The sequence below is a fragment of the Gallinula chloropus genome (genome assembly GCF_964237585.1).
Source record: "Gallinula chloropus genome assembly, chromosome: 24".
NCBI lineage: Eukaryota > Metazoa > Chordata > Aves > Gruiformes > Rallidae > Gallinula > Gallinula chloropus.
Window position 1 is genome coordinate 6,087,225 of NC_140109.1, and position 27,554 is coordinate 6,114,778.

Here is a 27,554-nt window from a genome sequence, read left to right on the forward strand (position 1 = left end):
CTGAGGCCAATAAAGGAGAAGGTGATGGGGCTCAGGGAGGCTTCAGCCAAGCCTTCCAGCCTTCTTCCAGTGCTGAGGAAGCTGGTGGTGTTACCTGTGTTTATGGCCCTGACCTGGGCTGTGATGTGCTTTATCAATCTCAGTAATTGCTGTCACACGCCTGGAAGATGCAGGCTCACTAGGTAAATTGGACAACCTCAGGGTCAGAAGGATTAAAGAGGAATCTGCTGCTATTTATGCAGGCATCTGGGTGACCAGGAGGTAAAACTCGTTTCTTCCCCCCCCACCCCCCCCCCCCCCCCCCCACCCCCGATCACAGATTCTCCTCAAGCAACAGTGTTATTTTCAAAGTTCTCTGCTGACTCACATCTCCAAACAACATTTGTTCTCCAGCTACTTATTGTACTTGGTATTTAATACTGGGTATCACTCTCTGCTTGCACAACAATCACACCATCACCTTTCTTCTTCCCCTTTTGCAGCCAAGCATGACTCCTAAATCTGGATTTAGATGTATTTCCAGGCGATTCCAAATGCAAAACTCCCTGATATCAACTCACCAGTCCAGGAATGTTCTTCCCAACGAACCCATGGATAAAAGCTGGTAAAAGCCCAGCACAAAACAGGCAACAGAAGCAAATGCTATTCAAACTGTACAAGCAAAATGCACATACAACAGTTCCAAAGAGCATAAACAGGACATGGGACTGAGAGCAGCAACGTTAGCAGCTGCCCAAACCCATCAGGATGGGTTATATGGTCCCTACAACAGGGTTTGGGGTTGGTTTGGGGTTGTTTTTGGGCTTTTTAATCCATGCCAAGCTTGGGAAGGCAGGTGTGGGGAGTAGGTCAAGAGAGGTCCTTCTCCCCCACTGCTCTGCCCTGGTGAGACCCCACCTGGAATATTGTGGCCAGTTCTGGGCCCCTCAGGTCAGGAAGGACACAGAACTCCTTGGAAGAGCCCAGCACAGGGACACCAAGGTGATGGAGGGAGTGGAACCCCTTCCTTGTGAGGAGAGGCTGAGGGAGCTGGGCCTCTTCAGCCTGGAGAAGAGCAGACTGAGGGGTGACCTCATTAATGTCCATCAATATTTAAAGGGCAGAGTCAGGAGGCCAGAGCCAGGCTCTGCTCAGCGATGGCAGCGACAGGACAAGGGGCAGCGGGTGCAGCTGGAGCAGAGGAAGCTCCATGGGAATAGGAGGAGGAACTTTGTCCCTGTGAGGGTGACAGAGCCCTGGGACAGGCTGCCCAGAGAGGCTGGGGAGTCTCCTTCTCTGGAGACATTCACACCCTCCTGGACGTGTTCCTGTGGGATTTAGTCTGGGTGATCCTGCTCTGACGGTGGGGGGTTGGACTGGATGATCTTTGGAGGTCCCTCCCAACTCCTGATGTGCTAGGATTCTGCCATGGAATAACCTCAAAAGGATGGGATTTGGTTCACAGAGCCCCCACACACCAGGTTTGACATGAAGATCTTTTGGAACGAGGTGACTTGCCTTTTGGTGGGTGCAGCCGCCGCCTGCCACAGCTGCCCAGGTTTGCAAGAAATATATTGCCAATAAACCCCAGGGAGGAAAACAAAACCACACAGCCAAGCAGGGAACACAGGATTTCCCTTGCCTTTGCTTTAGCCAAAGCCAGTTCCCATGAGGACAAGTGGAAGAACGTGATGCAAGCTCCCCACTGCAGCTACGGGATTAAACGCTGAGGACAAGAGTGATGGAGAGAGGAGCAGAGAAGTTGCCTTGCTGCAGCTGCTTATGAGGGATTTCTGGTGGGAACAGGCTGCAGACCTCATCCCAGCAGCGACACCTCTGATCCCCATGGGCATCAGAGTGACAGGCTGAGCCCCTGCGCCGCTCCCCAGTGTGCAGAGAGGTGACGGTGTAGCTGCTCAGCCTGCCTGAACTTCACCCAGCCAGGTTTTAATTGGGGGTTGGAGATAGGCACCAGATAAATCCATGTGCCAAAGCCAGAAGAGAGCAGAGCCATGTGCTGGCACCTCAGGGTAAAGCTGCCTGACATTCCTTCTGAGCCACAACTCATTTACAGAGTTATCCAGGAGAAAGCAGGAGGAAAAGCAGAGCAGAACAACCTACCTCTCCCTGTGATTTCAAAGCTCCTGGCATAACCATGGAGTTTTGCTCAAGCCAACTGCTATTATAGTTAAGTCCTATTTTGACAGAGCTTCTGAGAAAGGCAAAAATACCCCCTCATTTAAAAATAACACTTCCCAACCCCCCCAACCTGAACAAGTGGGGAGCAGGCAGAGTGAGAAGGCAGCACAGACCACGTGAAAAGGAAGCTGGCTTTATCAATAGCACATCAGTGCCTCCAAGGCCCCTGTGCTTTACCACTTTCCTTCACCAGTCATCCCATTTTGGGGCATTCCAGCTAAGCAAAAAGGCAAAGCACACCAGCCCTGAACATTTCTGGAACAGAAATACATGTGTTTTTATTTTACCTGCACAACAGATAGCTAATGATTTCTGCACTGATGAGTTCAGGCTGAGCTGGACACCGTGCTTGTTCATTTTCTTTTCTGATTAAAATTTCCCCAGGAAACGTGGCCAGGCCTTGCCAGAAAATTACCTGTGGGAATGTGGGAAGGCTGGAAGCTGCTGGCTATGGCTTCCACTTCATCCAAAAACCTTGGTGACCATGAAAAAGAAACTGAACGATGGGGAATACAGACATGAATCTCTCCCCATTCCCTCTGCCTGTGCTCCTGGCTGAAGCCCATGGCAGTAATTACACTGCCAGTGCCTCCCCGTGGAGGAGTAGCTCTGCTACTCCCTCAGCATAAACCCAAAACCTTTTTTTGGGTTGGTTTGGGTTGTCTTTCCCCCAGATAAGCTGTCTCAGCTTCCAGATGCTAAGTTTTTCATACACAGAGCATACTCAGGGTGTAAATACGGCCTGAGGTTGGAGGAAGAGACCTCCAACTGTACACAAAGAAGCCAAAAGGTCTCCACAGCAATAGCCTTCCATGCTGTGTGCCCTTGCACTGATGAATCCACAGGGCACAAGGTGATGCTCCTGTGCAATAACTGATCCCTGTGACCCACCCGTGACATTCGTGGGGCTGGGAGGGAACACAAGCACCTCTCAGATGAGAAAAGACTTTCTTTTCTTCAGCTAAAAAAACCCCCAAACAAACCAAAGACAAAAAGAAATCGATGAAGCAGCAAATCTAAACCCTGTCCTTTTCCTCACCCCAGGTCTCTGGATCTCACTGATAGCCTTTGGGTTTAGCCCAGACTCCTCCCTGCAGCTCTCCCTCCAGACCAGAGAGTCCTCTGCCCCCCGCCCCCTGAGACACAGCAGTAATACCCAAATCTCTTCCCTTTGACATGGCAAATCCACTCTTACAAATCCAGGCCTCTCACAGAACCACAACCACCATCACATAATCATCAAGACTCGATGGGCGAGCTCTGACAGATAAGCTCTGGGGAGGCTGCAGCTGGAGTGCTGGGTCCAGTTCTGGGCTCCTCAGCATCAGAAGGACATGGAGGTCCTGGAGCGTGTCCAGAGAAGGGCAACCAGGCTGGGGAAGGGGCTGGAGGGCAAATCCTCTGAGGAGCGGCTGAGGGAGCTGGGGGTGTTGAGCCTGGAGAAGAGGAGGCTGAGGGGAGCCCTTCTCCCCACCTCCCCTGCCCTGCCAGGAGGGTGCAGAGAGGTGGGCGCTGGTCTCTCCAGCCAGGGGCCAGGAGATGGGACAAGGGGCAATGGGCTCAAGCTGCACCAGGGCAGGGTCAGAGCAGCTGTGAGGAGAGAATTCTTCCCTGGCAGAGTTGTCAGGGCCTGGCCCAGGCTGCCCAGGGAGGGGGCTGAGTCCCTGCCCCTGGGTGTGTTTAACAGAGGGGAGATGAGGTGCTCAGGTAGCTGGTTTAGCACAGGACAGGAATGGTTGGGCTCTGTGATTCCTGTGATGGGGTCAAAGAGTGACTCTAACACAGGAGATCCATTGCCACTGTTGGGATGCTCATGCCTACCCTGTAGTTGCCCAATACACACAGGGTCTCTATGTTAGTTTCTCTCCATTCCTGCTCCCAGCACACAGGCTCTAGGGAGCCATTCTGCCAAACTTTCTTGCAGAGCACAGATTTTTATGGCGTGACTTTCATAGCCCAGATGAATCCTGTATTTAGCACTGTTTCCACACATCAGCCCCCAGCTCTTGTCCCTTTCTATTTCTGCCAAAAAACAGGAAGGAAATGAGGAAAAAAAGGAAAAGAGAGGAAAAAAAAAAAGAAGGGAAAAAAAAATCACTGGGAACAGGGGAGGGAGAGCAGAGAGAAAGGAGGACTTCAAGGAAATTAAAAACTAAGAGGACAATCCTGCTGCAGTTTGGATGTGTGCTTCAATTCCATCCACGAATTTAGAAGACCTGAAAAGACCAACCACTGTGACAGCACAGTCCTGGGAGGGCAATAAATGCCTTTTCTGCTAAAACCAGGGAATTATCAGAGCGATTCAGATGAAATAAGCACCGTATCAGAAATCACTGTGCAGAAAGCCAGTGATGCAGCCTACACCTGGTGTGCCTGATGTACCCACACCACAGGCTACCAGCAGAATAATACCACTGAATAATGCCCTGGTGAGGCCCCACCTGGAGCATTGTGTCCAGTGCTGGGCTCCCTGGGATAAAACAGCCAGGGATCTCCTGGAGAGAGTCCAGAGGAGGCTACGAAGGGGATGAAGGGCCTGGAGCATCTCCCCTGTGAGGAAAGACTGAGTGAGCTGGGGCTGTTCAACCTGGAGAGAAGCAGCCTGAGAGGGGATCTGATCAATGGGTATAAAGATCTGAAGGGTGGGACACAGGGGGACATGGGCAGCCTCTGCTCAGTGTCTGTGGGGACAGGACAAGGGGCGATGGCTGCAAGTTGGAGCACAGGGAGTTCCACACCCATCTGGGGAAGAACTTCCCAGTGAGGGTGAGGGAGCCCTGGGACAGGCTGCCCAGGGGGTGTGGAGTCTCCTTCTCTGGAGAGATTCCAGCCCCGTCTGGACACCGCCCTGTGTGCCCTGTCCTAGGGACCCTGCTTTGGCAGGGGGTTGGACCCCATGAGCTCTGGAGGTCCCTCCCAACCCCTGTGATTCTATAAGATCTCTTTGGTTCAAAGGAAGACTACAACACTTATTGAAGAAGTAAACTAAAGCCTTAAAGCCTAGCTGAAAACAATTAATCTGCCTTTGGTGACTGTGAGATGGGAACAGCAATACTGACAAGGCTGCCAGCAGAGGCAGAGCTTCACACACAGAGGCAACTGCAGGAAGATTTACAATCAGCTGAAGCACAGTTAGAACGGCTGGCGGCTGCTCACTGAGCACTGCACAGTGCTGAATGCCAGGCTCGTTAGCCTCCTTAATGAGCAGAGAGAAGCCCAGCATGGTGGGCACTTCCCTCCCTGGGGGTGTTCAAGGCCAGGTTGGATGGGGCTCTGGGCAACCTATTGTAGATCCAGGCCTGGATGCTCCAGGCCCTTCATGCCCTCCGTAGCCTCCTCTGGACTCTCTCCAGGAGATCCCTGGCTGGTTTATCCCAGGGAGCCCAGAACTGGACACAATGCTCCAGGTGGGGCCTGACCAGGGCAGAGCAGAGGGGGAGGATCCCCTCCTGTGACCTGCTGGCCACACTCCTCTTGCTGCCCCCCAGGATCCCACTGGCCTTCTTCTGGCTCATGGCCACCCTGTCACCCACCAGGACCCCCCCATTTCAACAAATTGAACCATCTGTCATCAAACACCTCTCAACAACTGACGACCAAACTGTTTAAGCACATCAAACATACTACTGGAGCTGTACAGTTCCACTGGAACGCGCTTTGGTTCCACTGGAACACTTGATTTTTACCTCATGCTCCTTCTGAGAAGCTACAGCGACGTTGTCATGACAATGACAACACACCACGGTTGTTTTCTGCTGTCACTGTGAGACAGGGTACACACTGGGGTCGCTGGCGTTGCCATCAAACCACAGTATTTAACCACATTTCTCTTCTCTCTTACTCAAGCAAGCTTTTTTTCCTCCAGAACGTGGTCAAACAGGGTTTGGCACACTCTGTGGGTGTATCTTTGAGGCACAAACTCTGAGCCTGGGCTGGAAGAATACTTTGCATTTAGAAATTGGGTGGGTGGGTGGGTGGGTGGGTGGAGGGGGGAAGTGGGTAATTTAGGGTACACAGACTACCAGCCACGTGGCTGCTGATACTGCAGAGCATCTGCATGCAAAGCCCAGGCTGGGTGAGCAGCACTCTGACCCAAATGAAATCCCTCACAGCAAATTAACCTGTGAGAAGGTGGATTCTCAGGATGGGGCTTTGGCTTTTCTAGCCATCAGTTATTAAAACACCAGCAACAAATGATAATTAACTATTTCAACTACATCTAGGTCTGTAACCACACCTAGGGTGTTAGTAAACTGTTATTGCTATCACACACAGTGTTAGACTGGATTAGGACACTGAGAGACTGATTGTATGTAATGGGCTCTACCTGAGCTTGGCTGGGACTGGTTCAGAGCCTCTGTAACACATGCAGAGCCTGGCTTTACACTATCCATCTCCAAATCTGCACGTGAGTTAAGGTGAGGTGGGAAGAGGGCAGAGGGATAGACAGAAGAGAGGAGAAACGACAAAGTTAAAGTTAAAACAGCTCCTGGAACAAACTGCAGGAGGCTTAAAATGTAATTTGCAGAGACAGCAATTAGAGAAACAGTGAGAGAAACCCAGATTTCAGGAAACCCAGATGTCAGGAAACCCAGATAATTCATTCAGAGGTGTTGCTTCCTCATGTCCTAGACCTGAAGTGTTCTTATCTAGCAATGTCTGGGTGCAAAAAGAAGTCTTAAGTGAAGTGATATGCCAAGCTTTCAGGATAAAGAGCAAAAAAAAACAACCCCAAAGAGATGATGGGGGGATGAAACAAGCTGAGTCAACATCCAAATTGTCATTAGATGAAGGTGGCTGCTACTGGTACCTGAACAACCAGGTTTAAAACTGGCTCAGGTGTGACCAGTCTAATCCCCATCTCCAGTGCCAACACACCTATGATGGGCATACATCACCATAAACTGAGTTTTCACTGTATAAAGTTAGCTTTAGGGTTTTTTTGAAGTCATATAAAATAGATCTCAACTTAGGTTGGCAGATGCTGGTGGAAGAATCAGTAACCACAGCTGCAACGTGCACAGTAATGGCCTTTGGTACAATTGGGAGAGGAAAGATTTCAATTCAGAGGAACCACAGGATGGTCTGAGTTGGGAGGGACCCCAAGGATCACAGAGCTCCAACCCCCCTGTCACAGGCAGGGCCACCAACCTCCAGGCCTGGAGCTACACAAGGTTGCCCAGGGCCCCAGCCAACCTGGCCTTGAACACCCCCAGGGATGGGGCACCCACCCCCTCTCTGGGCAGCCCCTTCCAGCCCCTCACCACTCTCTCTGTAAAAAACTTCCCCCTGATATCTACTCAAAACCTCCCTTCCTTTAGCTTTAATCCACCCCCTTTGTCCTGCCATTGTCTACCCTTTTAAAAAGCTGATTCCCACTTTCCAAAAGCTATCCTGGCCCTTGCCTCCCTCCTCAGATCTCAGCTTGTTTTATCTGGGGAAAGCTGAGGACCAAAAAAAGAACTTCAGCATCTACAAACTGCTTTTTGAGCCCAGAAGTAACTTCCCCCTAACACCAGCCGAGCCTGGACCTCACAGCTTAAATGTATATATATATATATAAAGTAAATATCTTCCTTAAATTGCCAGTAACAGGAGATGTGCAACCATGATGTCTGGGACACAGAAATACTGGAAACAAGAGCCACCAGTGCAGACCACAGAGGAGTGCTCAGGCATGTGAGGGATGTGGCACATGGTGCTCAGCACCACCATAGCCAAGTTTCTAGTCTCTCTTGCAATTACATGACTCACAAAGGGACGTGGCTGTCAAAAGGAATTAATTTCACATGAAAAAACCCTAGCAGAACTGCTAATAAGCCTTATACCTTTGAGCAGAAATGGTAGAGCTGGAATGTCAACCTTCCAGGTCGTACTAAGTAACCAGACACGTGGCTGGTCTTTGTTTTCATGTTAAAAAGGGGGAAAAAAAGCCCAACCCTGCCTTTACCTGCTACTGATCCTGAGCAGGAATCACACCTTTGAAGGGCTCAAGGATTCAAGGCACTTGACTATAAAATTTAAAAAAACCCATAGAAAATAAAAATATATCTTTTCTCCATGGATGCCCAAAGGAAAACCCTTGGATATTATGACCATTCACTGTCCTGACTCCTGATTAACTGGACTTCTGGCAGGTTATTTAGTTATCAGTGGATGGAGCTGGTCTTATATACCAATAAATTTCACCTTCCTTCTTAAAAACACTAATCCCCATCCTGCTGCCCCCCACCAGCACCCAGCCTCTACGCCAACAAGCTGGAAGCGTGCAGGTGCATGGGGCAAACACAGGGATATACAAATATATGTAACAAAATATAGCATATATCTACAGTATTTGCATAGCCAGCTTTATGAACTCCAACCAGCCTCTCAGGGGGGGTCGTTATGCGTCCATGAGACCTTTTACTGCCAAAAAACCCCACAAAACCTACAGAAATGGGATACTGTGATGAGGTTTAGCTTAGCACCAGCAGGAACTACAACAAGACTGTGGCAACATGAGGCAGGGCTCCCTGGAGAAGTTGCTCCCACATGACACAAGACACTAAGCCCCATTTTCTGGGGCAGTTACTTCCCTTATATATATGTCTTTTTTTAATTTTTTAAAAGGAATTTTGCCTTCTGAAGCCTTAACAAACTTTCAAAGCTGTATTTAATTCCTCTCCATCACAGGTTTTTAACTTCTCCTCCTCAGACATTCATGTTTGGTTGCCTGGCACTTTGATTACTATTGATTACTAACTATCATTATGGTTTAATCAATTGAAAATGATTCTATCACCTCCAACAGAACAGAGTGAGAAGCAGGTTTTTTCTTTCCCATTAAAGACCATTAAAAAAATCAGATTAAAGGGTTGGTTTGGTTTCCCAACATATCCCTTTAAAGCACCGGTGCTACTGACTTCCACAGGAAGAGAAGAGAAAAGAAAGAGAAGGAGAGAAAGAGGGAAAGAAGAGAAGAGGAATAAATGAGAACATACAAGGGGGGAAGTAGCTCCAGGACGCTGGACGGGCTCCGTGGGCTGGGGAGACTGGGAAGGTGTAATTAAAAAAAAGGGAAACAAAAAAGAAAACACAAGTTGGTTAAAACATGCACCCATGGAAAATGTTTCACACAAAGCTCAGCTAGAGATCCAATCCTTTAGTGTTTTATTCCCAAAATGCTTTGGGAATTCAGTCAATTTTTGGCTTTTTTTTTCTGACTGGAAGCAAGCAAACACATAGTCCAGGCAATACCTCCCCACAGGTGAGAGCAGCTCCACTCTGGGGTTTAAGCCCATTGACACTGTCCTGCCAAAGTCTCCTGAACACCAATCCCACCAGCACCCTGTCCGAGCTCTGTGGAAGCTGAGAACACCATTTCTGGTCACAGAATCCCAGCATCACCAGATTGGAAAAGCCCTGGAGCAGCTTGAGCCCATTGCCCCTTGTCCCAGCTCCTGGCCCCTGGCTGGAGAGACCAGCGCCCACCTCTCTGCACCCTCCTGGCAGGGCAGGGGAGGTGGGGAGAAGGGCTCCCCTCAGCCTCCTCTTCTCCAGGCTCAACACCCCCAGCTCCCTCAGCCGCTCCTCAGAGGATTTGCCCTCCAGCCCCTTCCCCAGCCTGGTTGCCCTTCTCTGGACTCGCTCCAGGACCTCCATGTCCTTCGGATGCTGAGGAGCCCAGAACTGGACCCAGCACTCCAGCTGCAGCCTCCCCAGTGCCCAGCACAGGGGCACAATCCCCTCCCTGGGCCTGCTGGCCACACTAGTTTACATTAGACCAACTAGACAGGTGCTAATGACACACATCTTCCCTCAGGAAAACACACAGATATTATGCCCTCCTCAGCCTGCAGAATTTAAGTTCAATTTGTACCTAATTCTTCCCCATTTTTATTTTTCTTAAAAAAAGAAACCTCAACAAAGCAACAATCTTTACTTGCCCCAGGGATTGCCCCGGGCCTGTTTCAAACCAGGCCTCTCCAGAGCCTGTGACGGATCCAACAGCTCTAATGCAATGACCATCACTCTGTGTTTTTGCAGTTCAAATGAATTCATCCAGCACTGTTCCAGTCTTTGGGAGGTCAGGACAGAGCCTGTTGCCTGATCCAGACATAAATTTCAAGCCTTGGTGGATTATCTGTATTATTATTGTTATATGTGTTTTTTCTTTAAAGGTATTCATTTTGAACAGCTTGTAATACTAATAAGTGCCCTAAATGTGTCCTTAGTTGTGTATTGTAGGTGTTTGTTGGGTTTTTTTAAAACATTTGCCTGTTAAATCTCAGTGAAGTCAATGGACAAGACAGGTATTGGGCAAATCCCCTGTAGCACTGGGCAGAGCTGCTGGGGTTCTTCATTCTTGGGTCTCAATCAAGCCTAAGCATTGACCCCTTAAGGTTTAAAAATGCTCTTTTTTATAGGGGGGCAGGGAAGAAAAGGGGGAGGAAGGATATTACTTTCTTATCCCCTGTTTTTTCACTTAAGCTCTAACTCCCCCCTGCAAACAGGCAGCGACCTTGTGGAGAAACCTTCAAGGAATCAACCATGCCAAGGCCCTGTGCAGCCAGGGTTTGGTACACACAGCAACAGACAGGAAACAAACACGTGTGAGGTGAGGTGTGAGATGTTCAATATTGTTAAACTACCAATATCCACAATTATGAGATGGAACAGACTGAAAAACAGAGCTGGGACACTATTGTTAATGGTGCTGAGATGATGGACGAGGACGAAATGAACACACACACACATATTCTTCCCCAAAGACCGACCAGAGATGGACAGAGGTGAATGAGAGGAGTAAACACAGCCACCATCTGCAGGCAGTTCCCAAATGTTCACTTCAGAAGGGGAAAAGAAAACAGCTTTTTCCTTTGTTTTTATTTTTCCTTCTCATATTTAGAAGCTGCACTTCTCACTGAGGATCTGAAACTCAAATGCAACCTGTCATCCTTTGAAAAGCTGTATAAATATGAGCTGATCCCATCTATTGTAGTACTGAAACTCAACTCCATTGTCAGCTATTCACTGTGGAATTTTAGATGTTGACCCAGTATCAGAAATCAGGCTAAGGAGTTATCATCTGTGCTGCGTCTGAGAACGAATCACAGAATCACAAGGTTGGAAAAGACCTTGGAGATCATTGAGGTACTAGAAAGCCAGGGATCTCCTGGAGAGAGTCCAGAGGAGGCTACGAAGGGGCCTGGAGCATCTCCCCTGTGAGGAAAGGCTGAGTGAGCTGGGGCTGTTCAGCCTGGAGAGAAGAAGACTAAGGGGGGAACTTATTAATGTTTATAAATATCTTAAGTATGGGATGCAGGGGGAAATGGGCAGCCCCTTTTCAGTGTCTGTGGGGACAGGACAAGGGGCGATGGCCTCAAGTTGGAGCACAGGGAGTGCCACACCAATCTGGGGAAGAACTTCTTCCCAGTGAGGGTGAGGGAGCCCTGGGACAGGCTGCCCAGGGGGTGTGGAGTCTCCTTCTCTGGAGAGATTCCAGCCCCATCTGGACCTGTGTGCCCTGTCCTAGAGACCCTGCTTTGGCAGGGGGTTGGACCTGATGGGCTCTGGAGGTCCCTTCCAACCCCTACAACTCTGTGATTCTGTGAATCTTTACCCATCCTCTACTAAACCACATCCCTGAGCACCTCATCTACCCATCTTTTAAATACATCCAGGGTTGGTGACTCAACCCCCTCTCTGGACACCCTGTAAATTAGAGAAGAAGGTGGGAGAAAGGAGAGGAGGAGCCCACGCTACCTGCCTGGATCTTTATGGTGGTTTGTAGGTACAAGTGCTGTTGGGACAGCACTTTGCATCCCACCTGGGAAAAGGACAAATAAAGTAACAACCAACCAACCAAAAAAAAAGCATTTTTTTACAGAACCCAACGTGAAAAAAACCAGGGGTGTGGACTCAGCACAGCACCAAAGGGAACCTTCTCCTTGTTACCACCAGCTCACGTGGACAACGCTTGAAGGAAAGCTCTGAACAACGTGGTTCAGCAATAATGAAACTCATTTTCAGGTGATGTTTTTTTCTTGCACACACACACATACAGCTGCAAGCACACCTACCCCTGGCAGCACTGTGGGAGGTGATAGCTTTGACAATCCAAACTCATCTGTCAAATACATTTCAGAGGTGACTCAAGGCAAAACCAATATTCTTTTTCTTATTACTTTGAATTTTCAGAAGTGAATAAAAGGGATAGCTTTCCTGCACGGCTCGTTTGCTTTCATTTATCCCAGGCCCTGGCTGCATTACCACTGCTTTGAGCATGGGCAAAAATATATGTTGTTTCTAAAAGCACGGTCAGCCCTTCAAACCAACCCTCCTCTCCCACTCACAGAATCCCAGCATCACCAGGTTGGAAAAGACCTTTAAGCTCATCAAGTCCAACCCTTCCTGTCCTGTGCTAAACCAGCTCCCTGAGCACCTCATCTCCCCTCTGTTAAACACACCCAGGGGCAGGGACTCAGCCCCCTCCCTGGGCAGCCTGGGCCAGGCCCTGACAACTCTGCCAGGGAAGAATTCTCTCCTCACAGCTGCTCTGACCCTGCCCTGGCGCAGCTTGAGCCCATTGCCCCTTGTCCCAGCTCCTGGCCCCTGGCTGGAGAGACCAGCGCCCACCTCTCTGCACCCTCCTGGCAGGGCAGTGTCCCCGTGTTTCATTTTCATTTGAGCCTCAGACACCACTGGGTCTGTGTTACACACCACTGCAATGGTTTATGATGCTATTAAAATGCCAGCCCCATCACCTCTGTGAATCAAAACGCCTAATTATCAATAATAACAATCAAAACACAGGGCAGGAAGTTCTTTGCTTTCCATCTGCTTTTCATTAGATGACCCAACGCGGCCAAATCTACGGACGATTAAACGACACGAGGGGTTCTGTGTTTGGAAATGTCCCTGATGGCAACGAGCTTTACACTGCAGATAAAAGGAAAATAAAATGGCCTGGATGCTCTACACTTGTATTTTGATTAAAGAAAATCAAGCCTGCACGTTGATAAGGATGTCTTATCAAGGCTAAGGCTGAAGAGGTTGCATTAATTCTGGATGAAATACCCTGCTCGTGTCAAGCAAAGACACAAGGTCCAGGAGGTTCCTTTTGGAAGAGTCTCTATTCCCTGGGAAAAGCCAAAGGTTTAAAGTACAAGTAAAGGGGGGAAGTTAATTGATGTGGATGTTTGAGTGTATGGGGAATACATGACATGGTTAAGCCGCAGATCAGGGTAGACTAAGCGTGTGTGATACAGATGAGGAAGGGACATGCTCTTCTGCACCACACCAGCAACACAATCCCCAGGGATGCTCTGTGGGATCACTTGCCAGGATCCCATTTCAATGGCAGCAGTGCTACTCAAGCCACTCAGGGTGTTCCATAAGCTCCTCTCTGCCCTTCTGCTGCCTGTACAACACCATGCCCACCAGAAGGCAGTAGGAAGTGGATGGAGTCATATGCCCAGAGCAGAAGCAATTTGGACTACAAACTGTGTTATACCTGACTTTCTCCATGGATCCTCAAACAGAAAGATGCTTCCAGTGCTGAATTAATCTACCCAGAAACTGAAGCTCCTTCCTCCCCCTTCTTTCCTCATCCCTTCTGTATTTCCTCTGGGGGCAGGCAGGTTCCTCTAGTTCTCCAACATCACATCCAGCTCCTCCCCAGCTCCTCCTAGCTCCCAACCAAGGAGAAGTCTTCCAGGCTTCCACCTTCACCAGCGCTGTGACTCCTCAAGGTGGAAAAAAATTGAGAAGCATAAAGCCAGAAAGAGATGGTGTCATCATTTCTGTGCTCAGGGAAGGATTAAACAGCCACGACATTTGTTCTAGCAATCCTCAGATCTGAAAGCTCATTAGTGTTCTCCTGGAGTGGTCTTTTGCCTTGAATTGTACATGCAGAACAACTATGGGGAAGGTCAAGAAGGGACAGCCTCATGACTTGGCCGTGTGTTCCAACTTCTTACTTTTAATAGGGCTCAGGCTTTTGGTACCAACTTTATAACAAAGGATTGAAAGAGGAAATCCACGTCTTGGTGTGTTGTAAAAGCCAAAGAGGACCCGTTAATCTACGCTGCTTCATTAGCTCTCATTAAAGCAGAGCAAGAAACAACTCGTTAGCGGCTCACGGCATTTAATCGCCTGCCTGGTAGTCAATAAGAAATGCTTTCTCATGAGTGCATCTATCATCTTGGGCTGTATCTGGACTTCAGGTGGTCCATGTCAACATGCTCCAGCTGACAGAGAACGACCAAGGTTTGGAGATGAACCTCAAACACCGAAAGGCAGCCACTGGATTCCTGGAACGACTGCCTGCTGCAGTGCTTTGAGTCACAAGTGATCCCTGCGACTCCAGCAAAGACCTTTGTGTGTTCCCAGGAGTGACAAACCCTGGAGATGCCTTTGAAAACTATTTCCCTCCACCCACAGCTCTTTCAAGCACCCAAATTAATGCTTTGTGTGTTCCTGACTTTTTAGGCTGAACCAAACAGATCTGAGCTGTGACACAAGATCTGATAAGATGCATTTCCCTTCATAAAAGACAAACTGTTGTATCACAGCTGTTTGGTTTAAAGTATCAAGTCAGCAATCTTGTAGGATAAGGACCACCCTTAGAAAGTAGAGAAAATAGATGAAAAGAACACCAGTTAAGCAGCTTTAACTCCACTTGCTGGATGCAGAATATTTTAAGAAAGATCAGCAGTTTCAGACTGCTGCTCTTGATATAAAAGATGGATCTTTATATAAATGATTTAATGAAAAAATAAAATAAAGTAGCTGAAGAATTAAAGGAAAGCCTCAGCACCAGCAAATACTGCAGAGATCTCAGTTGTGCCAGCACATCTAACTGCAACCACATCCAGCAGACAGAGGATGGGAGCAGATCTGAGCTCTCATTCTCCATTTCTTTTTCAGGTTGGTATTAATTTGTGTGTAGCCTGTACAACAGCATGCCCACCAGAAGGCAGTAGGAATTGGATGAAATCATATACCCAGGGCAGATGCAAGTCGGATTCCAAGCTCTGTTATACCCGAATTTCTCCATCAATCCTCAAGTAGAAAGATGCTTCCAGTGCTGAATTCATCTACCCCTTCCAAGTCAGCATAAACATTTTTGTGTTGCCTGTTATGTTCTGTATGAAATAAACCCAAACACACAACACTCACTGGATACCAAAAACCAGGGTGTTGCACTGAATCATAGAATCCCAGACTGGTCTGGGTTGGAAGGGACCCCAAGGGTCACAGAGCTCCAACCCCCCTGCCACAGGCAGGGACACCAACCTCCAGGCCTGGAGCTACACATGGTTGCCCAGGGCCCCAGCCAACCTGGCCTGGAACACCCCCAGGGATGGGGCACCCACCCCCTCTCTGGGCAGCCCCTTCCAGCCCCTCACCACTCTCTCTGCAAAGAACTTCCCCCTAATCTCTCCTCTCCCCCTTCCCTCCTCCAGCTTCACTCCAGCCCCCTTGTCCTGCCAGTCTCTGCCCTTGAACAAGCTGATTCCCCTCCTGTTCCTCTGCTCCCTTCAGGGACTGGCAGGCTGCAATGAGGTCCCCCCACAGCCTTCTCTTCTCCAGGCTGAGCCAGCCCAGCTCCCTCAGCCTCTCTCCATAGGGGAGCTGCTCCAGCCCTCTAATCATCTTCGTGGCTCCTCTGACCCCTCTCCACACAGTCCCACATCTTTCTTGTATTGCAGTCCCCAGCTACAGATCACTAAAGGTCTCCTTCAATTCTTACAAGCCTAAAATCTCTCCAATCATGCAGGAGGATGGGCGTTGACAGGAGCTCACAGAACACCGTAGAGGAAAGACATTCAACAGTGAAAACTACTCAGAGTGAGGTAAGGTGGGGATGGACCTTCACACAGAAAGGATAACATGGCACGTATCACAGATGATCAACACGCACAGGATATGTGGAAAGGAGATAGTAAACATGGAACAGCAAAATTGGCAACTCCCCTTTTACTTCACTGCATCAGAAAGCTTAACACACCTACCTGGTTTTGGCACAGAATTGGTCACAGACTGAGGGACTTTGTCGTTAATCAGCTCAACACACTCACTGGGAAAAAATCCAACCTGTAGTAAAAGCAGAAAGAGAGGCAGAGGATTAAAGGGAGCAGTTTTAACACCTGAACTGGTAAAACCAGCAACAGGTCAACATGTCAAATGAGGTTCAATAAAAGCAAGTGGAGAGTCTGGCACCTGGGAAGGAATAACTGCTGGAATCAGGACAGGCTGGGGGTGACCTGCTGGAGAGGAGCTCTGTGGAGAAGGATCTGGGGGTGCTGGTGGGTGACAGGGTGGCCATGAGCCAGCAGTGTGCCCCGGGGCCAAGAAGGACAATGGGATCCTGGGGGCATCAAGAGGAGTGTGGCCAGCAGGTCACAGGAGGGGATCCTCCCCCTCTGCTCTGCCCTGCTCAGGCCCCACCTGGAGCATTGTGTCCAGTGCTGGGCTCCCTGGGATAAAACAGCCAGGGATCTCCTGGAGAGAGTCCAGAGGAGGCTACGAAGGGGATGAAGGGCCTGGAGCATCTCCCCTGTGAGGAAAGGCTGAGTGAGCTGGGGCTGTTCAGCCTGGAGAGAAGCAGCCTGAGAGGGGATCTGATCAATGGGTATAAAGATCTGAAGGGTGGGACACAGGGGGACATGGGCAGCCTCTGCTCAATGTCTGTGGGGACAGGACAAGGGGCGATGGGCTCAAGTTGGAGCACAGGGAGTTCCACACCAATGTGGGGAAGAACTTCTTCCCAGTGAGGGTGAGGGAGCCCTGGGACAGGCTGCCCAGGGGGTGTGGAATCTCCTTCTCTGGAGAGATTCCAGCCCTGTCTGGACACCGACCTGTGTGCCCTGTCCTAGGGACCCTGCTTTGGCAGGGGGTTGGACCCCATGAGCTCTGGAGGTCCCTTCCAACCCCTGTGATTCTGTGATTTTCCTCAGACTCTGCTTGCCTGATGCTGCAACACACTACCCAAAATAAAGCCCACCATAAGAGTAATCATCCTTCAAAATCATGCAGCTAAAAAGTCTACAAACCAATTAATGGGCTCTTTAAAACAGAGTTGTTAAGTCTGTTTTCTAAGCTTGGTACTCAGGACAGAGATACTCAATTTTTGACAGAGAGGGGAAGAGCCAATTGTGTAAGGAATCTACTATAGCTCCCTACTCCATCCCAACCTTGGCCTGGTGAGCGTGGGTAGTAAGTGATACTCCTGAAGGATTCAAATCAACAATGTTTGAAGATGCTTGAGGTGGTTTTAGTTAGATGGGACTCCATTTAATCTTAGACCTGAGAACAGGCTTAATAAAATATACATTGAGCAAAACGAGACCTACATTTGTAAGAGGGAACCCAGTGATTTGTAGAAATAAACACAAGTATTTATAGGAAAAACAGCACATTGCAGCCAAAAGTCCTCTAACAAGAGCCAGAGCTCGTGGTGCACACACTTGTGTCTGCTTCTGAATGCTGACAAGCCCCAGTTTCCCCATCAGCAAAGCCAAGGGGGGATAGTGCCCTCGTAGCCACTCCTGAGGGAACAGCTGCCAAACATGCCACATGAGCTGGCCATGGCCAGGGACACCCTCACCAGACCAGGTTACCCAAAGCCCCATCCAGTCTGGCCTTGAACACCTCCAGAGATCCAGGGGCTTCCACAGCCTCTCTGGGCACCCTGTGCCAGGGCCTCCCCACCCTCAGAGTGCAGAACTCCTTCCTAACGTCTCACCTAACCCTGCCCTCGTTCAGCTTGAAACCATCACCCCTTGTCCTGCCCCTGCCCTGCCTGGTGACAGCCCCTCTCCCTGTTCCTGTAGGACCCCTTTCAGTATAGGTAGACTGCAGTGAGGTCCCCCCACAGCCTTCTCTTCTCCAGGCTGAACCAGCCCAGCTCCCTCAGCCTCTCTTCATAGTGGAGCTGCTCCAGCCCTCTGATCCCCTCCGTGGCTCCTCGGAACCCTTAAGTGATCATCTTCAGACTTATAACCTGTAACTTCTCCCTCATTCCCACCCACTGGAAAAGATGCTGCTTTTCCTCCCCTGGAAAGTTTTTCCATGTTTTTTGTATAAATAAGTGAATTTAGCCCAAGAGTTAATCTCAACAGATGCAGCAAGGCACTATTAGAGCTTGAGCCAGGATTAAAGGATTTGGCAACAAAGGAAAATTGATAGCAAGGGTAGGATATATTTAGATCAATACAAGGTCATCTAAAGGTCAAAAAAAAACATCACACACCTTACCCAAAGGAGGAAAGCACGGGCTAGGGCTGCAGGCCAACACTGCTGCAGATACTAGATCTTTTCCCCTCCTATGCCAGGCCCTGACAACTCTGCCAGGGAAGAATTCTCTCCTCACAGCTGCTCTGACCCTGCCCTGGCGCAGCTTGAGCCCATTGCCCCTTGTCCCAGCTCCTGGCCCCTGGCTGAAGAGACCAGCGCCCACCTCTCTGCACCCTCCTGGCAGGGCAGGGGAGGTGGGGAGAAGGGCTCCCCTCAGCCTCCTCTTCTCCAGGCTCAACACCCCCAGCTCCCTCAGCCGCTCCTCAGAGGATTTGCCCTCCAGCCCCTTCCCCAGCCTGGTTGCCCTTCTCTGGACACGCTCCACGACCTCCATGTCCTTCTGATGCTGAGGAGCCCAGAACTGGACCCAGCACTCCAGCTGCAGCCTCCCCAGTGCCCAGCACAGGGACAAACCATGGACAACTGGTTCAGATGTAACTTGGTCTGATCTGTCACCCCAGTCAGCACCGCTCTACAAAGGGAAGTGGCCATCTGGCTGAGAAGTGACGTCACTGGTGATGTCCACCAGGCTCTTGGACATGTTATCTCCATCTCCAGGCAGATGGCTGCTTCTCACACTGAGTTTCCGCAATCGAACTCTGGCTTCTCATGCAAGAACTGGTGTTTGCAAAGAGACCCTGGTCTCAAAACCATGCTCTGCCTCCCCCAGCCATGTTTCACTTCTCAGTACCCTGTGCTCACATCACACAGGGGTTGTTTGTCCCAAAATGATGCCCAAGGGAAAGAAAAATGCTCTTGACTAAGAGCTTGCTTTAATCCTGACCAAACCAAGAAGGAGACGTCTCTCTTTGGGAGATCCACCAGCCTTACAGCCTGTGTTCAGGCTCAGCACAGCACACAGTCAGAAAGCAAGGACCTGCAGAATTCAACACCAGTTCAAGCTCAGGCTGGTTCTGAAAACGCCCAGTCCACCCCTGGTTAGGCACACCCCATGCCTTGCCTTGTGTCACCTCCATCCTCCATGCAGCTTGCTGTCATGCAGCTGTGCAACGAGTGAAACCATACCCAAAAGGGGGAATTATTAAGAATATCAAAAAAAGACCCTTATGCATCAAAAAAGGGCCTGTCCTGAGTGTTCTGGCTGTCTGAAACACAGCTACTGATTGCAAAGATGAAGCATGAAGGCAAAAGAAGGGGAGAACAAAGAGGGCTGGGAGGCTGTTAAAGTGGAGGTGGCTGTAATTTCGGTAACAACCTTACAGTGAAAGCAGTGACTCACCAGGGGCATCTGAAAAGAAAAAGGCTTGAGGGGAAAATGTCTTTAAATTCATTTCACTTCAAGGAGGAGAATGGAAAAGAAGCGTGGTGGGTCGGTTTGCTCTGCATGGATTAAGTGGCTCGGAATGCAGGCATTAGATCAGGTACAGGGGGAAGACACCCACAGCTCAGATGCAGAAATCCAAAGGGTAAGAAAAAATGGTGACTCATGCCTGAAGAATGGCCCTGGCTTGCAAGGAATAAATTGACTCCTGGATCAAAGCCACAGCTCAAACTGAACCCACTTGCATCCTACCACATTGTGTTTCTGGTGATGTCTGTAGAGCTGCCTCCTGTTCACCTGCATGTTCAGCAGACAGGAATGTGCCTCTGCCTGGGTGTTTAAGTTGAGAAGTGATTTCTTCCCCATGTCTGGTGAAGCTTTACTGTCTTATCAAGACCTGATAAGAAGTGAACCACATGACGTTCAACAAAGCCAAGTGCAGGGTCCTGCACCTGGGTTGGGACAGTCCCTGTTATCCACACAGGTTAGGAGATGATGTGCTGGAAAGCAGCCCTGAGGAAAAGGACCTGGGGGGGCTTGTGGATGAGCAGCTGGAAATGAGCCACCAAGGTGCATCTCCAGCCCACAAGACCAACCCCATCCTGGGCTGCATCCCCAGGAGTGTGGGCAGCAGATGGAGAGAGGGGATTCTGCCCCTCTGCTCTGCTCTGGGGAGACCTCACCTGGATACTGCATCCAGCTCTGGAGCCCTCAGCACAAGAAGGACATGGAGCTGTTGGAGCACATCCAGAGGAGGCCCCAAAAATGATCAGGGGGCTGGAGCACCTCTCCTGTGAAGCCAGGCTGAGAGAGTTGGGCTGGTTCAGCGTGGAGAAGAGAAGGCTGAAAGGGGACCTTATATCGTCCTTCCAGTCCCTGAAAGGTGCCTATAAGAAAGCTGGGGAAGAACTGCTTAAACTTACAACTTCTGTTGAACCAGCCCAGCTCCCTCAGCCTCTCTCCGTAGGGGAGCTGCTCCAGCCCTCTGATCCCCTCTGTGGCTCCTCTGACCCCTCTCCACCAGTCCCACATCTTTCTTGTATTGTGGCCCCAGATCTTGACACAGTGCAGAAGCCAGAACACAACCTCCTACTGCCACCAGCAGCCCTAGCAGTTCCTCCTCCTGAGTGAGGAGATGGGAGAATGGAAATCACTATGTCTGTCCAACAGCCTTCGTTCTGGTTGCCAGCATTTACCACCTGCACCTGCCCAGCTCCTGGCAGCACAGGCTCCTTGCTGAGCTCCACACTCAGAGGCTCTAACTTCTTAAATATCTTACTTTGTTGGCTGCATTTGTACAATAAGCACTCTGAGAGCCACCAAAATGCCTGTTCCACGTTTCCACGATCTGATTCACCTTGTGAAAGGCTCCTGCTTACAACCAAAGAGGCAAAATTATTCCACCCCCTAATTTTCTGTCAAGGAAAAACGTGGTGCTGTATTTCTGCAGCTGTTTGGATGAGTTGTGCCAGCAGAGTGACTGTGCAGGGATACAAACCCCTTTCCAAGATGTTTGCTCATCAATGTAACTTCATGGAGGGAGAGCACCAGAGGATCACTGTGATCCCAGACAGAAGGCAAACTGGAAGCTGAATGTGGCACAGGCTGATGATTCCAAGGAGTACTAAACCACTGCATGAGTATTTGATACAGACAGCAAATACAGCTTGAGGCTGCCTACGAGCAGGACAAATAAAGTCCCACAAAGACGAAACGGGGTTCAAAACTGGAAGAGCAACAGTCAAGTTTGTTCAAGAAATATCAACGCTAATTTCCTTTCAGAGCAGGTATGGTATGTCTGCACTGCTCTGCTTTTACAGGAGATATCTGAGCTCCCACATCCGAGATAATCACAGAACCATAGGGGTTGGGAGGGGCCTCCAGAGCTCATGGGGTCCAACCCCCTGCCGAAGCAGGGTCCCTAGGACAGGGCACACAGGGCGGTGTCCAGACAGAGCTGGAATCTCTCCAGAGAAGGAGACTCCACACCCCCTGGGCAGCCTGTCCCAGGGCTCCCTCACCCTCACTGGGAAGAAGTTCTTCCCCACATTGGTGTGGAACTCCCTGGGCTCCAACTTGAGCCCATCGCCCCTTGTCCTGTCCCCACAGACACTGAGCAGAGGCTGCCCATGTCCCCCTGTGTCCCACCCTTCAGATCTTTATACCCATTGATCAGATCCCCTCTCAGGCTGCTTCTCTCCAGGCTGAACAGCCCCAGCTCACTCAGCCTTTCCTCACAGGGGAGATGCTCCAGGCCCTTCATCCCCTTCGGAGCCTCCTCTGGACTCTCTCCAGGAGATCCCTGGCTGTTTTATCCCAGGGAGCCCAGCACTGGACACAATGCTCCAGGTGGGGCCTGAGCAGGGCAGAGCAGAGGGGGAGAATCCCCTCCTGTGACCTGCTGCCCACACTCCTCTTGATGCCCCAGGATCCCATTGTCCTTCTTGGCCCCGGGGCACACTGCTGGCTCATGGCCACCCTGTCACCCACCAGCACCCCCAGATCCTTCTCCACAGAGCTCCTCTCCAGCAGGTCACCCCCAGCCTGTACTGATTCCAGCAGTTATTCCTTCCCAGGTGCCAGACTCTACACTTGATTTTATTGAGCCCCATCTGGTTTCTTACTGCCCATAATGCCAACATAAGCTCTTGGGCTGTGGCTAACCAGACAGAAATGCCACCATTTAGCTAACCCTCCCTTCAGATGGGCTCCATAGCATTGAGACCCAACCGCCCCCAGCCCTGCTATTAATGACAGCAGAACCACAGTCCACACCTGGCACAGAAAGGTGTGTCATTTAAAAACTGAGGTGCTTGGAGAAGCCTTTCCAGTCTTCTGTGGAAGACTTTTACAAGGGCCTTCACTTCTACAAGTGTCTGGTCAAGCCTGACTCATAAGCAAACTCAGAATCCACCTAACTCACACGCAGCAACGGTGGTATGAGAAAACCCTCCACTCTGTGGGAGCTGAAACTGAGATGCCACAGCACAAGGGGATGGAAGTCATTACCCCAACCTTTGGTGGGCTTCTGTTTGTAGAAGAAAGACTTTCTTAAAAAAAAACCAAACACTTCCTAATGAGAAAATCTAAGCCAGGGAATAACAACTCTTTTAGAAGGAAGAGTCACTCTGATGCAGAATGTTTTGATACCCAATTCCCAGGTGTGTTTAGGATCTTTTGAAAATTCAGCCTGAATCTCTCTGGGTAATATTAACCCAAGGCAATCAATGTGGACATGAGAGCACAGGTGTCTGATCTACTGGCTTTCTCCAAACCCTCTATGTTCTGCCTGGTTTAGATTTAGGCAGTGGAGGGAACGGGATGATTTGAGTAACAGTGTCAGCTGCCTTGGGGGGTGCAAGAGAAGCGTCCGCTAACATCAGGCCAGCTGTCGATCCGAGGGCGGTAGCTGTCCCTAAACTTGCCCAAGCCCAGAGAGAAAGGGGAGCTCCTCTGCCACTGATGCAGCAACACTCCATTTACACCCACGAGTAACTCTGAGCAGGCACAGTACTTGTACACAGACACTGCTGAGTTTCCTGCCTGCCTGCTGAGTTTCCTTCCTGAGTTTCCTCAGAATCCTGAGGGGATTCTGTCCCTTTGCTCTGGTGAGACCCCCCCGCAGCGCTGCATCAAGCCCTGGAGCCCTCAGCACAAGGAGGACATGGAGCTGTTGGAGCACATCCAGAGGCAACCAGAAAAATGATCAGAGAGCTGGAGCACCTCTCCTGTGAAGCCAGGCTGAGAGGGTTGGGCTGGTTCAGCCTGGAGAAAAGAAGGCTGCAGGGAGACCTCCAATCCCCTTCCAGTTCCTGAAGGGAAAAGCTGTGAAGGACTGTTTGTAAGGGCATGGAGCAATAGGATGAGGGGTGATGGTTTTAAACTGGAAAAGGAGAGATTTAGGTTGGGTATTAGGAAAAAGTTCTTCGTTCTGAGGGTGGTGGATCCCTGGCACAGGGTGCCCAGAGAGGTGGTGGAGGCCCCATCCCTGGAGACATTCAAGGTCAGGCTGGATGGGGCTCTGAGCGACCTGCTCTAGTGAAGATGTCCCTGCTCACTGCAGGGGGTGGGACTAAATGACCTCTAAAGGTCCCTTCCCACCTAGTGCATTCAATGGTTCTGGGATTCCTGATTTAAGCCACCCTGTTGGGTCCGATGCTCGTGCCTACCTGAAATCCATGCTTGCCTCTCCACCATGTGGTCAGCTCCTTCGGTGGCATGTCAATAACAGACACTATATCTCCCACCTGCAAAAGATGGTCAACATGGATCACAGCTTGCACCATGACAAGGAGACAGGCACAGCCCCAACACTGCCACCCTCAGCCCTGCAAAAACCCCGTGGAACTTGTGACTGCACCAATGCCAGTCTTGAGACACCTGTAAAGCCAGACTCTAGAGAAGCAGAGGAGTCCTTGTGTTATACTCCATGTGGGAAAAGCAGCAGGCTCTCTGACAATGGGGATGGAACTGGTTGGAATAAACCCCAGACTTCAGCCAGCGGTGACAGCACGAAGCCCTTAGGAAAATATTCCCAAGGAGCTGAAGGAATTTTTACTACATGCCCGATGGATGTGGATGTAGGCACCACCATAGGTCTCCTGGTTTCTGTTCACAGGGAAAAGTTAGGAGCTCCTGGTGTAGTTCACACACTGACCAAGAGACATGGAAAACAAGAGGAGGTGATGTGGTGAGACCACAACAGGAAGATGGGCAGACACCAACCAGGTCTTCTGCAAGTTTGCTCGTTCCCATAAAAACCATGTCATGCTGCAGGGACTCAAAAGGAAATCACTGCAGGGACTCAAAAGGACATCACTGCCATCCATTACCAATTTGGCTTTGAGGGAATCAAGATCTGTAACAGAAAATGAGCTGGGCCAGAGCAGAAGGGGCAGAACCTAAATAACTCCTAAATAACACAGCAAAAAGTACTGCCCACCGTTTGCTGGAGGCTTTACATTGATGGACCTCGACGTGCTGTACGAAGAGGATAACACATCCTCTTTGTTCAGCCAAGGAGAAGTGCAGGAGAGAAGTGATTTCCTTGAGGGAACAGCAACCTGCCAGCAAAGCAAACTTCCATCATGTCACCACCGCGAGCAGAGAAGCCGGGTGCCTTCCTCAGCCTCGGGGAGCAAACGCCAGCCAGAGACTTGGTGCTCATCAGCACTGGGGAGACTAGGAAGGTGGATACCATCCCTCATAACACTGCCTTGGGCTGCATGGCAGCTGCCAGGCTGAGGTACAGCAAAGATGCAAAGCAGGGAATGCCACCTTAGCACTTTTTTCCATGGCCTCCAGCAGCCTGCACCCTGCACTCCACGCGTTTCAGCGCGGAGGATCACGTACCCTCATGTCTTCTTGATTCGGGCAGTTCTCTGGCATACACTAATCACTGCCCTGATTTTGCAGGGGAACAAAACCCCAGCAGCACAAGGTTATCACTCTTAATTTTACTTCCCAGGCTGCATGCTAAGAATGTGATCACAGAGAGGTCCTTTGGGTGCTTGCTGTTTCCCCTGCCATGTTTCTGTGTAGCTCCATGAATACTTCCACCGATAGCACCGCTGTGCGTTAACAATGACAGCAGAAAACACCCCTTTCCAAGTGGAACAGACAAGAGACAGAGACCCAAAGACATCCAGGGCTTGATCTTTCAGAGCTTGCCTCCTACTCTGCATCGAGTCAGGTTTTCAGACCAGATTTAAATTACCACCTGGCTTTTAAGTTCCAAATCTAGTTCTTTATTTTAAGGGGAGCAGAAGCTCTTGAAGGTGGGTTTCCAGAGAGACGTGCTAACAGGAGCACAGGTTGTGTAAACCACGTGTGAACAGTAACAGATAAGATGTAATTTTGACATTTTTAAACAATTTTAACTACTACTGCTAGTACAAACTATGCAGGGTCTGCTGCTGCTCCAACACCAGGCTAGAGGACTTGGCAGCAGAAGGTAGAACTGCCAAGAAAAGCTGCATCCAGCCCATCACCGATCAGATGTTTGACCAATCTTCCATGCTTCACCTCATAAAACATGCTGAAAGTGCCCAAATATGTTCCTGATGCACACACACGTTACACTCTTCTGTGTATGACAAGAAGGAATATCAGCTCCTTTAATTACTCACCTCAAATGAGAGCTCATCTGCTGCCTGAGCAATGTATCTCTTAATAACATGGGCAGCTGCGATAGCAGGAACGTTAATGGAGGATTCCTCATGGACTAGCAGGTGATTCCCCTTGTTATCAATCTGCAAGAAAAAGCAGAGGAGACTGTGAGGCAGCTGAGGACAAGGGAGGAGGCATTTTATTGGTGGTGGAGACTGGGAGCTGATTCATGGAGACAGCACAGCCCAGGGGGATCACAGCACTGAGTGAGTGCAGGGCCACAGTGCAATTCCTAAAGGTCATAGAATCACACACACTGGTCTGGACTGGAAGGGACCCCAAGGATAACAGAGTTCTAATCCCCTGCCACATGCAGGGCCTCCAACATCCAGGCCTGGATCTACCTGTCCTGCCAATATCTACCCTTTAAAAAAGTTGATTCCCCTTCTGTTTCTCTGCTCCCTTCAGGGACTGGAAGGCTGCAATGAGGTCCCCCCACAGCCTTCTCTCTTTGGTGAAAAACCAGAACAAGAGAAAACAAAAAATCTCTGGAAAAGTGGAATTAATGCTCAAGAAGAGGCACTGAGGTGAGGGGGAAAATGCAGTCAAACCAAAATCTTGGGTGGCTTTCAACTTTCTCCTGTTTTCATCTTTTTTTTTATTTATTCAAGGATAAGGCAGCTCCCACCCCTTTGCCTCAGTCAGTTCGCTTTCAAATTTCCTTGATTTTTTTGTGCTCCAGGGAAAATTGGTATTTATTTCTATTTATAATATTTATTTATAGATTATGATGCTCAGTTAATTGAAATGGTTATCCCATACTGCATGTGCAATTTGCTGCTATCTCTGTGTCTGCTGCATTGCTGAGAGATCCAGTTAAATCCTTCTCTAGAACTTCACAGAATCACCAGGTTGGAAAAGCTCTTTAAGCTCATTGAGTCCAACCGTTCCTGTCCTGTGCTAAACCAGATCCCTGAGCACCTCATCTCCCCTCTGTTAAACACACCCAGGGGCAGGGACTCAGCCCCCTCCCTGGGCAGCCTGGGCCAGGCCCTGACAACTCTGCCAGGGAAGAATTCTCTCCTCACAGCTGCTCTGACCCTGCCCTGGCGCAGCTTGAGCCCATTGCCCCTTGTCCCAGCTCCTGGCCCCTGGCTGAAGAGACCAGCGCCCACCTCTCTGCACCCTCCTGGCAGGGCAGGGGAGGTGGGGAGAAGGGCTCCCCTCAGCCTCCTCTTCTCCAGGCTCAACACCCCCAGCTCCCTCAGCCGCTCCTCAGAGGATTTGCCCTCCAGCCCCTTCCCCAGCCTGGTTGCCCTTCTCTGGACACGCTCCAGGACCTCCATGTCCTTCTGATGCTGAGGAGCCCAGAACTGGACCCAGCACTCCAGCTGCAGCCTCCCCAGTGCCCAGCACAGGGGCACAATCCCCTCCCTGGGCCTGCTGGCCACACTATTTTTGATACAAGCCAGGATGCCACTGGCTTTCCTGGCCCCCCGGGCACACTGCTGGCTCATATTCAGCAGTTCTAGAACTTCCTTTGCTAGAACTTCCTTCCTTTCCCCACACTGAAAGAGTTTCAAAAGGATTTCCAGGCGAGGAGCACATGGGCTGGGAAAACTGCAGCAAAACACATTCAATCCTTCTCACAGCCATTTCAAAACCGAATTGCACCAGTCTAATTATAGTTGTTTCTATTCCT

At 50.0% G+C, this 27,554-nt stretch overlaps 1 protein-coding gene across 1 annotated transcript in view; it reads right to left on the reverse strand.

The window, feature by feature from the left end:
• Positions 1-27,554, reverse strand: part of ARHGAP32 (Rho GTPase activating protein 32) — a 130,316-nt gene that overhangs the window by 46,525 nt on the left and 56,237 nt on the right. The window contains exons 8-12 of the mRNA XM_084275008.1: positions 25,873-25,995; positions 23,914-23,991; positions 16,179-16,260; positions 9,162-9,212; positions 6,506-6,580 (exon numbers count right to left, since the gene is read on the reverse strand). Of these exons, the coding sequence (XP_084131134.1) occupies positions 6,506-6,580; positions 9,162-9,212; positions 16,179-16,260; positions 23,914-23,991; positions 25,873-25,995 (409 nt within the window). The remainder of the gene's footprint in view (positions 1-6,505; positions 6,581-9,161; positions 9,213-16,178; positions 16,261-23,913; positions 23,992-25,872; positions 25,996-27,554) is intronic.